Raw genomic sequence first — 15,910 nt, 5'->3', positions numbered from 1 at the left:
AGATTCATTTATTTATTTATACAAGCACTGGGTACAGTCAGAAGCGTGGGAGGGTGAGAGAATTCACCAGAGACAGAGCAGGTAGCAGAGCAGGCAGACTGATGAAGTACACTGCTGAGGGGAGCAGCAGGTGGCAGGAGAGGTCTGCACGCCATGTGGGACCCTCATCCAGTGGCCGGGGAGCAGCCGGGGATCCAACTGGCGCTGCAGAGGCTGCGGGCAGCTTCACAACCCAGTGCTCAACCGCTGCACTACCCGGGAGGCCCTCTTGCTCTGAAAGTCTTATAGTGTACATGGGGTCAAGGTAAGTTTGGGGATGGAAATAACCCAAGTCATGATGTAATAACTGCCATAAAGAATGTTACTGAGGAGGGAGAGAGGTTTCCAGTGGGGAATCAGGGAAGTTTTTATGCAAGAACAGTTATTTGGGCTAAACCAGGGAGAAGGAATAGAATTAAACCAGGAGGGCTAAAGGAAAAAAATGTCCTGAACAAGTTGGGAAGAGGTAAAGGAAAAAGCAAGCATGGTTAAGAGCAAGCAAATATTGTGGTGAGGAACTTGTCCTGAGAGGTTACATATAGCCAGACTTGACCCCATACATCATAGTGAAAGCCTGGAATCAGACTCAGACTGCTGGGGTCCTTCTATTTCCTGCCATTCCTACTGTGTGCCCTCAAGTAAGTAAGTTATTGGAACACTGTGCTTTGGCTTCCTCATCTGTGCAATGCAGAGTAAATGATATAAACACTCAAAGCATTCTAATGATGCCTTCACATAGAAAGCATTCAATAAACCCCATTTATTTTTATTTAAAGAGGAAACAGATATAAAGCACCTGGAAGGGTGCTTGAGCCATAAGAAGAACCCATATATGCTGATCTCCTTCCCTTGCTTCCATGGAGCACCCCAAACATCTCTCTAGATGTACTTCATTGATGTTTGAAATGGTTCATTTCTCTGGGCTAAATTCCACCTCTCCACAGGCTTCTTTCAAGGAGCAAATGTTTCTGGGACCAGGAAGGAAAAGCCCATTATTGGTTGATGGTGGTTGATGGTGGAACAAAGATGATTATAGTAGCTCAGTTCCCCATAACTAGAGAACTGTGCGCATGGGGTAGAGTATGATCCTGACCATGGTGCCTATTGTGTGACTCCCATTACCCTGACTTCAGAGGATGGATCATGGAAGGAGGAGTGAGACACAAGAAGAGGAGGCACTGCTGCCCACAAATCTACTGGTCCATGGAGTAGACTCTTTTCCTTGACAGATAGCACCCTGAGAGTAAGTGATGTGTACCTGACAGAAGACCTAAATTTGAATCCATTATGCCATTTACTATGGATGTAACTGCTGGGCAAGTTACCAAACTTCTTAGTGCCTCAGTTTTCTCAACTGTAAAGAGGGGATAAATTCAAAAGAGTATGGTAAGATTAAAATACAGAGAACTTTAGCAATGTGCTACGCATAGTAAACTTAGAGTAAATAATAGCTATTATTATCTTTACTTGTACTAATCTAGGAGGAATTCACTGAGAGTCACATTACTAGATCTTATAAAATGAGGCTCTAAATGAAATAGAACTTTATGACTTAGAGGAAAAGATGGCCTATGAGCTACATGGAGAGTATGGAGGTAAATTTCTAAATTTTGAGCATTTTAGAACAAAATGGATCAATAAAAATAAACAAGAATGCAAAGATGATTAAGGTTAAAATGGATTCACAAACAAGAAAGAGGCCCAAGGGAAGCACATGCCCGTTTTGGTGGCAACTCTAAGTTGACATTTTAAAGGGAGGCAAAGAAGTCATCCACCCTGATTTTAGAGAGCTATTCATTCACTGGACTAGATGTACTAAATGCCCATTCTGGGTCAGATGCTTAACAAAATCTTTATATGGACTAGATGAAAATATGTGGGTTGAATAATGGTACATTTGATGAATTCTTTTGTTGTTGGAAAAGGAAACGAACAAGTTTTGGGTAAGGGGTCACAGCTGACCCATAGGAGGGTCTTGGATGAGAGCGGGGTTTGGCTTTGTTTTAGTTAATAATTTTATCAGTCACTTGAAGGTCACTGAGGGTATGTTAATTAAGTTTACAGATAATATAAAGTAGAAGGGATAGCTGATATGCAGGATAACAGAATCTAGAGCCGAAGGATTTCAGTGGACTTCAAAACTCTGAAATTTAATAAGGTTTTATGTAACCTGAATTTAGGTTAAGGTAATTGACTGCAGTCTTGAATATACATTATCTTTTTGACAGCAATTGCTGTGAAGATCTTTAGTTGACATTAAACTCACTATAAGCTAACACCACGATTCTTTTCTTAAAAGACCAAATACAAACTTGGTTTCGAATCCATTAATACAAAATGCAAGGAAAGAAACAGGAATGATATATTCTATAGGGTGATTTGATCAGTCCTGGGTAATATCATCTGAAAGGGATGATGACAAACTAGAGAGACATAGAAAACAGTAGGATTGTTGAGAAATTCATAAAGCTTTCATTCTAAAGAATTGTTGGTGGACTTAGGAATACTCAGAAGAGAAGGCTTGGTGGAGGGGTCATCACAATTATCTGAAACATTAACATGCGGTCAGGCCATCTATGGTGGTCCGGTTTGCTCACAGGGATCCACCCCAGCAGAGCACATTTTTCTAATCCACACAAAGACCACACATAAGCCAGCAGTCTGAGCACAGGAAAAAGTCCTTTCTTATTTCAAAGGATAGAGGTAACCAAACAGGTGGAACTTACAAGAAAACATATTTTGGCTCAGCCTCCAGAAAGAGTGTTGAAGCATCTGTATCACAACAATAGAATGAATTGTCTTTTCAGACCATGTAGTCCCCGTGGCTGAGAGTGGCCCAACAGGGCTGGGGGGCCATCTGCTAGAAAGGCTCTAGGAGAGATTCTTATTCCAGGTGGCAGGTTGGAGGATATGACCTGGAGGTGGGCCCCCAGCTCTGAGTGTCTGAAATTATCAGTGATTCAGCTGATATTCTTACTCCCACTTCCTGACATTGAGGAGGTGACTCACCACCTGCATGAAAGATTCTACAGATCCAATTAGGTTCGGAATGCAGAGGTCTGTGTAAGTGCTACTCACGCTGACCCTGAACTTGGCAATAACTGAACATTGATCACTGCAGCTATTTTTAGGCATTCCTTATGAAGAACCACTGAAAGATGGATGCACTCTTTCATTTCTTTAACAAATATACCTTGAGTACCTACTGTGTGCCAGGCAGTGTGTTAGGACACAACAATGGAATGATAAATGAGAAGCAGTGTTTCTGTTCTCACAGGATTTACATAGAGGTGGGTTATTAGAAACTCAGCTTGCCAAACTGATGTTAAGATCACATCATTTGGTAGCTGTTCACAGAACACACAAACGGCCATGAGCAATGCAGAGTATCATCATAGGGCACTGAAGGCCGTCACTTAAGGAGTGCCTGCATAGTCTATGTAACACTGTTGGTATAACACGTTGAGGTTTTCTTTATAATCCTTACAATAAGTGTATAATGTAGACACTATTCTTATTATTTCTGATGAGGAATTGAAGGTTGAAACACATTACAAAGTCCAAAACACAGTGCTTGCAGCAAAACAGATGAGATTTGAGTGCAAATCTGTCTCCAGCTCTGTGCTCTTCCCATTATGCTCTGCTGCCTTCCAGACAGATAAAAATATGAGCAGGTGAACACTAATCCTCTTGGAAGTGAGGTGTCCATAGCCTGCTGGCCAGGATGAAATAGTCTGACCAAGACCATTAAGTGAAGTCGGTTAACAATACCTAAGTCTAATCCAGGAAAGCAAAACCTGGAAACAAGTCCCAGTGTACCATCTCCCTAGGCCAAGCAGTTTGAGGAAAATGGATTGCCTCATCCTTCAGATCTGAAGATGTCACCACTCAGCCACTAAGCAAGAGCTCTGAAATGTTTGCCAAAGCAAGGGTTCACCTTGGTGTTTTATTCTCCTACATTTATGCCAGTAACTGGGCAAAGGCAGTCCCTGGACAGGGCCCCTGGTGCAGACTGTGCTGTGCCCTCTGCTGCCCACCTTGACTTGAACCCTCAGTTAGGCTCTCCTGTGAGCCACAGCACAGAGCTATTCAGTAACAGACACCTGCCCCCAGCTGACAAGTGACCAGCCTGGGGCCCTCAGGATTTGTCTGTGCTTGTTTCACCTGAATTGGGCAGCAGTCAATGGCATTTGCTGTGTTTAAGCCTCTAGCTATGTCCCTCTAGTGACTTGTCACTTTCCCTAGGACACTACATCATTTTGAAAGAGATATTTAACCACAGACCGCATACTTGTCATTGTTTTAATCTAAGTATCAACTCTCAGAGCCCCTGCCCCCAGAGCCTCCAAGCGGAATGGCAGCCTCTCTCCTGCTTTCACTTTGAGACTCAACAATAGCCCATGTGGGGTTTGACATGAGAAAGTTCTCTTCAGGTACCAAGATTCTCTGTTCTTGTGGACAAAACTCAACATTACTGTAATAGACAGTAGGCTCACCGAAAAAATGGGGGCATAATATTTCCTATCTTATAATGTGGACATGAGAATTAAATGTGTTGGAGCATAAAAAGTTCTTGGGAGAGTGGCTGTCAGCTATTATTTTCAGGAATATTAAGATCACTACTGTTACTACTGCACCAGATGTGGCTGTGAAATCAGCCACGCAGAGCACGCTGGCTCACTGGCACGGATGCTTGGATAGGCTGCCCCCAGCGTGAAGTAGGCTCCCCTTTCTGACCAGTCAAGGGTGAGCACTCACTCCAAGTAGTCACCCTTCTCTGTGGTTATAAGCAAGGGAGTCCCTGCCATGCAGGCATCCTTCACCTCCAGGGCTCACTTGGCTGGTGTGATGCCAGTGCTTGGGGCAGTTATTCACAGCACCTTTCATTGTCCAGCACCACAGATACCTAGGGACTCCCCCTACACCGAAGGGTCTTAGATCCAAAGGTCAACCTCACAGGGAAAGCCTGGTTTGGACTCTACCTTCTCAGACCACCATGTGGAAAACCTTGTGGAAAGGTGAGTGGGAAGGAGATTATGAGGGAAGAAAAAGACTCATCTGCTAATTGAGCTGCATCATGGTATAATGAAGAGCCTAGATACTATACCAGACAATTCTATTCACCACTCTATATTTCTGGTCAACCTATTATTACTGAGGCCCAAATATTAATAAGCCCCTTGTTTATTATATACACATAGGTGTATATATACATCTGTGTATGAGTCTATATACAGGAATACACATAATTAATGTGTACACATGCATATACATATATGTGTGCATCTATATCTATAAATGAGTCTGTATATACATGTATACACATACATGGATATCTATGCATACATATGATTACATACATACATATGTGCATATGTGTATGTACATAAAATATGTGGCTATATGCACACAAAAACTGCAAGAGACATAAATGACATGCTATTTTTGTTTGAAAAGTATTATCCCTAATCAAACAAAAGATCAGTCCAGTTTCTCTTTAAGGGACAGTACTGCAGGTGGCTTGCATTGTTTTCAACTACTCTGTGTATTTGTGTGTAGCTTTTGTAGAAAGATTTTCTACCAAGTGCATGCATTCCTTTAATAAGAAAAAAAAGATCTAGTAAAAAAGCAGATGTGCACTGACAAAATGACCTCCAAATTCTGATATTATATCAAGTCAAAACTTAGGAAAAAAGAATTATCATATGAATATTTAAACAAGACTCCAAAATACTCACCTAGAAAGAATAAGCCTTATAATTCTGTGAAATTGTTTGTACAGAAATTTTAGGTGGAATAAATACTGCTAACTGTTCATCTCTGACCTAGTTTATAGGATTTTCATCAAGATTGGTGATGACATTAAAAAACACCAAGCCCGGCACTGTCTGCTTAATAAATGACAGTTCTTTATCAGCATTAGATGAGTGACAGCCCAAAGTCTCCAGTGACATTGAAGCGGCTCTGCATTAAATACTATGCTGGATGTGAGGTCACTGTTTGGGGTTCAACAGCCCATTGTGACACCCACACAGATGTTGTGTTAGCAGAATCTGACCTAAATGCTAGGGCCTGGATCATATTCTTCTTACTCCAAATTCAGGATTTTAAGTTAGAAATTAAGAATAACTTCCCCACATTAAAAGTTTTAAAGAAAAATAATGTACCCCCAATAATTTTCTAAAGCTTCCTCTTTATCTTTTCTTCAAATGTGATTATAAAATACAGGCCCTTTGTTGAATTATGAAAGAGTACCAAAATATATACAGAATTGAGAGGGAACAGCGGGAAGTAAAATTTCTGATGCACAGAAGAAGAAATTGGGAAGAAATATGCCAGCATAGTAATGATAATTTTCCCCGAGCATGGGATAATGAGTGGATTTTTTTTCTATTTATTTGAAAGAAAAAGATAAATAGCCAAGATCTCCAAAGCCAGGGAAAATGATAGCACTCTCAAACCTAGTATTCATAGACAGAAACCCAAGGAAGCTGAAGGTCCAGTGAGCACTGCTAGTGGAAAATATCCATGCATTCAGTAGAATATATAAATTCAGGACACTATCTGGGAAGCATAGGCAAGACATAAAACATTCATTTCTATAAAATTGAAACAATTTATCTTCCATTCTTGAGCAGATGGGAGGGTAAATTGAGGTTGATTTTTTTTCACCCTGGTGGTCATGTTGGAGGAAATATGAGTATCCCGCCTCCAGCACTGTTTAAAATAAGTCTCCTGGTGCTGTGACTAGACTCATCATGGAGAGCAGTGGGGTGGTGTCCCCCTTCTCTGGGGGGGGGGTGGGCAGTGATATCAGGGGATACAGATGTTTGTCACTCAGCAAGGGTGGGAGGACGATGAGTCTCTTCAGTTCTGGGAGGAAGATACGGAGATGCAGGTGTCAGGGGTCAAGAATTTCTCCTCTAGATAATGCTAAGTGAAATAAGTCAAAGGGGAAAGATAAATAGCAGATGGTGTCATGAATATGTGGAATATAATGTAACTAAATTAATAAAGAGAAGCTGGAAAACTAACCCTTGATAGCTGACTACAGAACTGAAGCACCAAGACGGCAGGGGAGGGAAAACAGGTAGGGAGGGAGGCATAATGGCCTGTGGTGGTGGAGTATGGTGGTAATACCTAACGGGGGTGCCCCAATATTACCTCAGTTAAAAATAATTTTAAAATAAAAATAAAATAATTAAATTATTAGAATATAAAAAAAAAATCAACCTTACTTCTACTGCTGATAACCAACTTTCAGTGTTTTATTCCCTTCGCCTTACATTATTTAAAAAATATTTACCAGGGCTTCCCTGGAGGCGCAGGGGTTAAAGACAGAGCTGTGAAGCTCTCACCAGCCTCTGCAGCACGAGTTCAATCCCTGGCCAGCCAAGGAGCAACCCACATGATGCAGCAGACCTCTCCTGTCTTGCCCACTGCTCCTCTCAGCAGTGTATTTCAGTCGATCCGCCTGTTGATCTGGCCTACACCCCAGTTCTTGGATGCATAAATAAATAAATTTTTAATAAAAAATAAAAAATATTTACCAGACTGATTAACCTCCAGTGCCAGATGTCACTATAAAGCTTGGTCACTGGTTACATGACCTTGAGTAAATGTCTTCACTTGTCTGAGCCTCCACTTCTGGATCAGTTAAATGCAAAAATGCTTTGGGATGCCCTCGGCCACCACTTTACAAACCATCCATATCTTCACTTGAGGTGGTGGTGTTAAGAAGGTGCCCACTCCAGAGGTATGGAGACTTCAGGATGTGCTTTGGAAGGTTCTTAGGTCTGGTCATGCTTGAGAATCATTTGGGGGAGCCTGTCAAATGTACAGATACTGCCCCTCTCCCAGACCTATGAAAGGAAAATCTCTGAGGAGAGAAGTCAGAAACCAGTATTTTAAATAAGCTCCCAGATAGTTCGTCAGGCATCCAAGGGTCCATTACCAAAGCACGTTACAGTACAGTATCATCCTGAGCAACCAAGAAGGTCGCATCTGTCCCTAAGAGTGAAAGGACATCACCTAAAATGACCACCGCCGGGGCCAGCACTGGCTCATCAAGTGCTTTGGTGCAAATTAAGAACAAGGCGCCCCTCTGGACAAATGTACCCTTTGTCTCAGAATTTCTTTGCTTTGGCAAGCAAGGGCTAGATGTCAGGCCTCAGCTGTTCTTACAGCCAACATCTTACAATGTACAAAGTTTTTCACTATACTGACCACACACTTTTTGTGAAAATGGGTCAACTGAAGAAAGTCCCTGGGAATGAGGGCTAGTTTCCCAAGCCAATGGGGGCATTTGAACCCTTCAAGTCTGCCCAGGGATATCCATGTTCAGCCACTCAGTTTCTTCTGCTCACTAAGGAAGGGGGTCGTGCTTTTTCTAGGGGTCAATATTTCACATTCTATGTGAGTTACAAGAAATCAGGTGACAGCAGAGCTTCTAGAGAGAAGACATTGGGAACTTTAGGTTTAAATCTAAGCATCCTTCATATGCTCTGACATTGAAACTTTGGGAGAGCACTTTTTCACTGACAAGTGCGAGGAGAGAGGAGGTGGAGGTAAAGAAAAAGCGGGGGAACAAAATAAGAATGAGAAATAAAGGACCAAACAAATACACTGAGATATTCACTTTTTAGAAATAAGTGAATAGTTAGTAATAATTAGACAGAGTCTGAGAGTAGAGAGAGAGGGAGAGAACACCAAAGAAGAATAAAAAGAGAGCTAATGGGGAGATAATCACATTTGTGCCTGGCATGGCAATGACAGAGGCTGGCACAGACAATGAAGTCTGGGCTGGAGGGCAGGGGACAAGGGTGCGCCCAGAGATAAAGGAGCAGGAGCAGACAGGCCTATAAATCCTGTCTGAGGGGGAGGGTAAAGGTGAAGGGGGCATCCGTGACACAAAAGCAGGCATGCAGGTGGGGAAATAAAAGCCAGATGATGTGTTAGAAAAAGGCAAAGTCAGGACGTCCAGTCACACAGCACTGTCTGGCTGGATCTGAGTCACTGCTAAGGCTTTGGGCAGGTCAAAGAAGGCCAGACCGCTGCCCAAGGCCTGGGGGGTGGAATCAGGCTGTCCCAGAGGTCTAGGCCCTCTCTACAAACTGTACAGCATTTGCACCCTGATCATCACACAGCTGAGAAGAGTTTCCTGCCAGTTTTATGTGGCTACAAATGGGCCAGGAGATGCAAGGATGGTTCTGCCTCATTTAAGATACTCAGTGGAGGTTGGTGTCTGCTCAAAACCTGGAACCCGGAGGCAAAGTCACCCTCTCTACATGGCTCTGCTCATTGGACTGCATGTGTGGACTCAGGGATACCATTCAGGCACGCCCAAGGAAAATCACCTCCTGTCCAGGACACATTTTGAGTAAGGCAGGGGTTTAGGTCAACCATGACACAGTCTCCATTCTGGGCTTGGAAAGGAAACTGGATTCTATGGTGTGGGTGCACTAGATCCTTCCATGGCATGGAGTCCCTAAGCAGTCAGTCCAGGGAGGGAGAGCAGCAGGGCGCAGCTGCAGAAATAGGACAGAACAGTAAGCACCTGGGACAATGGAAAGGACATTCTGTATTAAGACAGCGTGGGATGTGCGTGAGTGTGTGTGTGTATGTGTGTGTGTGAGTGCGCATGCGTGCTAATCCACTAATCTGGGGGTGTCATGTTAAGTGTGTTGCCTCCTGAGTAGGCAGTGAAATGAGTAGGTGTTCTGATGAGCAGGACCATCCCTGACAACAGCTCTGTAAACCTCGGAGAAACACCTGCTCATTTTCCACAGCGGGTCTCTTCCTGTCTCATGAATTATCACTCTATCACCATCCTTCAGCAAAGAAATCCAGCGTTAGGTTACAGTTCTCTAGTGGGGAATCTCCTTGGTGCTGCCCTCTGCATCTCAGCTGCCAGAATAAGAAATTAGACTATTATTTACCGGCAATCTTCAAATGCACGAATTTAATCTAATTGTTGTATTCTGAAAAACGCATCTAGAGGCCCTTGGGTACATTTCTAATTTAGCCCCCACCAAAAAATTATTGTAGCCTTTCTTAATAATGTTCTCCAAAATAGCTAAATGAATTCGTATTTTTTTCTCTAATATTTTCACGTAAATCTATCTCCCTTGCTTTTTCCACCCTCATTTATTGTTTTCATTTTTCATCTACGAAAATTTTCAATTTGTCCTTGTTGTCCTGGCAAACAAATATTAAATAGACTCTAACAGTCCCTGGATGTGTGTGTGCAGCCACGGGGGTGGGAGGCTGAGGAATTATTCAGTGGCTTCTTGCAGATTAGACAGAAAGCACTGCAGAGCCACACTGGGGTAGGCCCCCTCATCTGGGGTCCTCTATTGGGCTGCTGGGTCACTGGGGGGTGGGGAAGTGGTGGCAGGGAACCTCTGGCCTTGTTGCCCACTTCAATGACCTAGGATGTAACCTCCAACATCCCATGTTCTTTTAATAACTCATTCAAAATCTGCCATCCATGACTTTAAATCTTTTGGAGGCTATTTTTACATTCAGGGAATAAGAACCTCTTGTGTAGCAAGTTCAATGATTTTCCACTTTGCCACCTGGATCGTGCCTCTGAGTGAGCTGAGGCGACTGGCTTCGCCACCAGGGTCCACACACCATTGTCTCAACCTGCCTTGCCTCTCCTCGGGCATTTGTGGCAGAACCTGAGTCACCAGGGAAAGTTTGCAACTCCCTTGAATCACAAACCTTGTATACAGGTCCCTGATTCTATTCATTCTTTGCTGAAAATTTTGGAATATGCTTTACTTGCAGAATCCATATGAGTAAAGCATCTAGATAGTCTCAAAAGGTGGTTCTGTTTTGTTTTGTGATGTTGTTTGTGATGATATTTACTTTCTTCATTGGATTATTTTAGTTTATTAGGATGGGCCCAAAAAAATGAAAATAAAGTGAAGAAAGGTCCCATCAAGTATACAAAAACCTTGAACTTCTCCCTCCTGCTCACAATTCTAGGCTCATATAATGGAGTTTAAAATCCAAATCCTTAGTAAGCAAGACTTCCTCAAGATCTAGTCTTTACCCACTAGAGGCCTCTTCTCTTGGTTCTGTAAACTACACTCATAAGCTGACTTGAGCTATTTATTTGCCATTAATGGAAAAACAGACTTCTTAGGCTTCTATGCCTTGGCATATGCTATTTCCATTGCTTAGAATTACCTTTGCTATCTGTCAGTAGAAGAGTTCAAAATTGAACTTTTCCACAAAACCCTATTCCAGATTCTCAGACCTCCCAGAAATAATTCCATAAACTAAAAATCCATAAGCCTGTGCTCACACTTTATTTTAGTAGGTCTTCTAATTCATTGGAATTATTTGTTAGGTGCCCATCTATTGATCTAAATCATTAGTTTTTCCAGAGCAAAGACCACATCTTGCAATTAGCTACCTAGCATACCCTGGGTCACAGGAAGTCATGAAATGAATATTTGCTGAGAACATGAATAACTAAGAGAATAAATGATGGCATGTGGTTTCTATAGATAGGGTTTCTACAGACCATCCGGCTTACATCCCTCCCCCTCACACACACACCATGCATTGATGAGACTCTACACACATACACACACACACACACACACACAGGTTCAGGTAAACTGGAACCAAAGAGGCAGAAGTTGGATAAAGTTACAGGTGTGACTTCTCTGCCTCACAGAATCATCCATTTGTAATTTTTTTGCATTAATATCCTTGATCAATTTTCTCCCTTGTCTGAAAGTCATGAATGCTTATTGCTACTTTCCACCTGGTACATTAACCTAGATTTTTCACAAGGGAATTCATTTGAACTATTACTGGTCTAGGATCTGGTAGTTGTACTTCAAAAGAAAGTTCGACTAATTTTAATGTAAGCAATATAAGAATGCTAGATGGGAAACAAATACTCTGTTTACCTCCACCTTCTGGAACATTAAAATATTCGGGAAAATCAGGCCCACCATTGATTTTCCCATAATGCCCCAATGTGTATCATTAGTTGGCAATCTGTCAGGCAGTTTGCAATTCAAGTGACAGTCTTCATGTTCAAAACAATTTTGACTAATTTTGTAAGAATCATTCAAAGAAACATCAGATCCTGCTTTAAATCAAGATGTATGGCATTTTCCACTTTTCATTCATCTTGTCATTTTATAAGGAAAATGCAGTCATTTGTCTGGCACTTTTTTATATACACATAAACTCACGCGGCTTATCACTCCTGGTTCCATTATCCTCAAGATAGTCACATTTCTCCCCCTCCTAATAGTTGCTCCATTATTTTATTAGTGTCCAAAATGAGACCTTGTAGACAGTGATGATCAGAGAATAATGGAAATTAGAGATGGAAATGACAGATTAGGTCTCCTTGTCTGTTTCCTGGGGCTAATGTTCCTGTCAGTCTGTAACTCAGTGCTTTAGCCTGCCTTGTTTTAAATGACACCAATGTGAGCATCCACCATTTCCCTGGAGGCTCTTGTCTACATCCTCAGATTGTCTCTATACACAGCCAGAGGGAATGACGAAGGTTTGTGCAATTACCAAGTGAAGTCAGGCCCGTCCTCCATGTCTACAAGGCCAGGGATGTGGAGGCTTGAGTGATTAGCCCCCAAATCCAATCACTGCAGAGAGCCAGCCCGAATCATTCAGGGCAAAAACCACAAAATGATATTTTGTAGTTGTTTTCTGCTGCAGCAAGTGCGCAGGCTGTGAGGGAGTTGGTTATCCATCACTCTATACAATATTTTACTCAATAAGAATCACAGTCAATGGAGATACTCGGTCATCATATAAGCTAAAACCCTGCACCTATTTTAACATTTCAGAAATCTGAGAGAATGAGGACTAGCCCCACTTAAATAGAGTATGGGGGGGTTATTACTACCCTCACTAGACATCCATTAGCCAAGTCCCCTGTCCGTCCTTCCAATCTTTCAACAACGGGCCACCTCAAGTGTATTTTCCCTTCCACAAACATTTCCCTCTACATTTTGCAGTCTGCTTCCCTATTATGATCTCAAATTTAGTAGCAATTCAAGCAATTCTTCATTTTCACTAACAGAAAGATCTCATGGTAATTTTGACTTGTCCAAGTTTTCTGACCTACGACTCAGATTTCCTTTCCCTAAGTTCATTCTCTCTTGCCTTATTCTTCAACTTCCACCCGTTCCAGAACATTTGCCCTTTTCTAACGCCCAGGGGCATCTATCATGCCTTGACTTAGTCATCAGCTGGCCAAGTTCTCAGAGTTGAGCTCTCCTAGCCCTTCACCATCAATCACTCTCTTGGGCTCTTCAATCACTTTTATTGCTCTTCTCCAAACTCTCACCCATTTGTCTCCATATTTATTGCTTTGAGAGTCCAGCATTGCATTCAATATTCTAGGCTTGGTCTCATCAGAATCATACAGAAGAGGCTGATGGTCGACCTCGGGGGTACGAGCCTTCCATGGCAATGTGTGAAATGATGCTGGCTTCCTTTTTCCACCTTGTCAGGCTGCAGACAGATTTCAAATCTGCAGTCTAAGCAATCACTCCAAGATGGCTTTTGCCTTGATTTCGTTCTAGTTTTTCCTGTTCCATTGATTGTTATTATCAGTTAGCATTTATTGATCCCTTTCCCCTCACATCCACCTCCATGGCCAATGCAAAAAAGCAAGTTCTCAGCACCCAAAACAACATGGGAAGTTGATCAAGTGTAGTACAATGCACATAACTGGATTTTAAAATTATATTAAAAATGCTCACACTGAAATAATTTTTTTAAAAAAGAAAAAAAAAAACAGAATGAAGGATAGTGGTGATGGTTGCACAACAAAATGAATGTTCTCCGTGCTGATGAGTTGTACACTTAAAATGATTAAAATAGCAAGTTTTATGTTATGTATATTTTATCACAATAAAAAAATTTAAAAAGTGAAAAAACAAGATCAAAAGCAAATGACAAGTGATCTATTTTACCCCAGGCATGCGTGCATGGGGGAAAGCAAAGGTCTCATAGAGAAATGTCCAGTGGGAATCAGGCAACAATACTCTGACTCAATGCCAAGCACTCCATGAGCCTTTGCATTTCCCCCCTGCTGATGGTCCTGGTGAAAACAAGTTTCTACTTATGTCAGTCTCACAAATAATGCTCAGCACTACACTGGCGTCTGCTTGGCTTCTTGTGTCTCCAACAAAATCACCAGCTAAGTTCTGCCTGTGGAATCCTCGTGGCTGGCGGCCGTATGCAAAGGAAGAGAGGGACAGCTTGATTCTCAGATCCCAGCTGGAGGCTGCGGGGCTGCGAGTCAGAGGCTTCATCTCTGAACTCATAAATGGAGAAAAAGATGATATGGACGTCATTGGAATGGTATAAATATGGAAATGCACGGTGACATTTTTACCCATGCGCTGTTCAGAATATAACCACCCTGTAGCACTGCTCCTCTGCACACAGCTGCTCCCCAGCTTGTGCACGCGAGGGAGCTGTGACTCCTGGGACCCCTCACTTACCCCTGGTTTGTTCCCCATTCGTTCCGAATGCAAAGGTGCTTGTGCACTGGATCCTTCATGTAACCTTCATAGCAGAGGCATTCCCCTTAGAAGGAGGGTAGAGAGGAAGAAAGGAAACATGAAGGAATTGATTAACATGTCTGCATTTGAGAAAATTAGTATGAATTCATCAGATTAAACTCTTTCTCTAAGGGTGACATGTATGAGACGATAAATCCCTTAATGTCAAACATTCCTGTTTCCACTGCTCACATGAAGGAACCACTAATTTCTCCCTTTCCCACTACGTGATAATTTTCACTAGTGGGGACTTGAATATTTATAAAGCACCTATTAGTTGAGCTCTGTACACACAAATACTAAGAACTCTGAGTAAGGGGATTTTTTTCATCTTTAGTTTTTCAAGGCCCAGTGTACCATAAGGTATATAGAAGGTGATTGATAAATGTTTAAGGATGATATAATGGAGTAATTTCATCCAATATTTCTAAGTATCTTGAAAAGTAGATATACTAGTCATGATGATAGGTAAACTGAGATTCAGAAAATGCCGGGCTCTGGAGGTAGCTTATAAGTGGCAGAGTTACTATCTGAACGGGTGTCTGTCAGACTCCAAACCTTTTTTTCCCACCATGCCATGCTGCTAGGCCATGGAACAACTATTTTGAGAAAGCCATTTTTACCTATTGTGGTTTTATAGGAACTCTGGGTTTAGTTTTTAAGGGAGAAAGGCTAATTATCTTAGAACTGGTAAACAGAAGAATCCACTATAATTCTATATGTGTTTAGATATTACTATGTTTCATATCATCAGTTATTTCATTAGCAAACTAAGAAGTTCATGACCTCTCTGGAATTGTATACAAAACTATATATGGGCATATGCTCATCTTTCTGCAGCAGGATTCCACAATATTCATCTGCTTCACAAGCAAACCCAAGACCCCCAAAAGATTAAGATCATTGCTCTACTTCATACTGATCTTGAAGAAAATTGTTGCTTCTTCTTATATGAAAAATTCCTTATGCAATGTTATATATCTCGAAGCCACTGAGGCTGCTTCTGCTAAAGCACCAGTGTTAACTCATTCATTGACTGGCTAATTTGTAGGTAAGGAAAAAACAAGGTGTGACTTCCTGAGATTTGTAAATAACAAAGGAGTCATGTATGGGCATACATTTATCTCCCAAGGAAGAGTCACCTCAAAAGGATATAAATAGAATAATAGCTTTGAATGCTAATTACTCTTTTCAAAGACAAAACCAATCCAATTGAAGTGAAGGTCCTCATGGTTACCAGGGAAAAGACAGTGTGGGCAAGAATTTTTTTAAGGATCTTAGCTCAGCTATCAATCTCAAGATTG

The 15,910-nt window shown here is 41.8% G+C and overlaps 1 protein-coding gene across 2 annotated transcripts in view; it reads right to left on the bottom strand.

Annotated features, from left to right (window-relative positions):
* Positions 1-15,910, bottom strand: part of ASTN1 (astrotactin 1) — a 315,040-nt gene that overhangs the window by 147,823 nt on the left and 151,307 nt on the right. For both annotated transcript variants that reach the window (XM_054693451.1, XM_054693450.1), the window contains exon 8: positions 14,547-14,631. In XM_054693451.1, the coding sequence (XP_054549426.1) occupies positions 14,547-14,631 (85 nt within the window). The remainder of the gene's footprint in view (positions 1-14,546; positions 14,632-15,910) is intronic.

The sequence above is a fragment of the Talpa occidentalis genome, unplaced genomic scaffold (assembly GCF_014898055.3).
Source record: "Talpa occidentalis isolate TD23 unplaced genomic scaffold, MPIMG_talOcc4v2.1 talOcc4.12, whole genome shotgun sequence".
In the NCBI taxonomy this organism is placed as follows: Eukaryota; Metazoa; Chordata; class Mammalia; order Eulipotyphla; family Talpidae; genus Talpa; species Talpa occidentalis.
The sequence above is the reverse complement of the archived record's forward strand: the minus strand, read 5'-3'. Positions and strand labels throughout refer to the sequence as shown.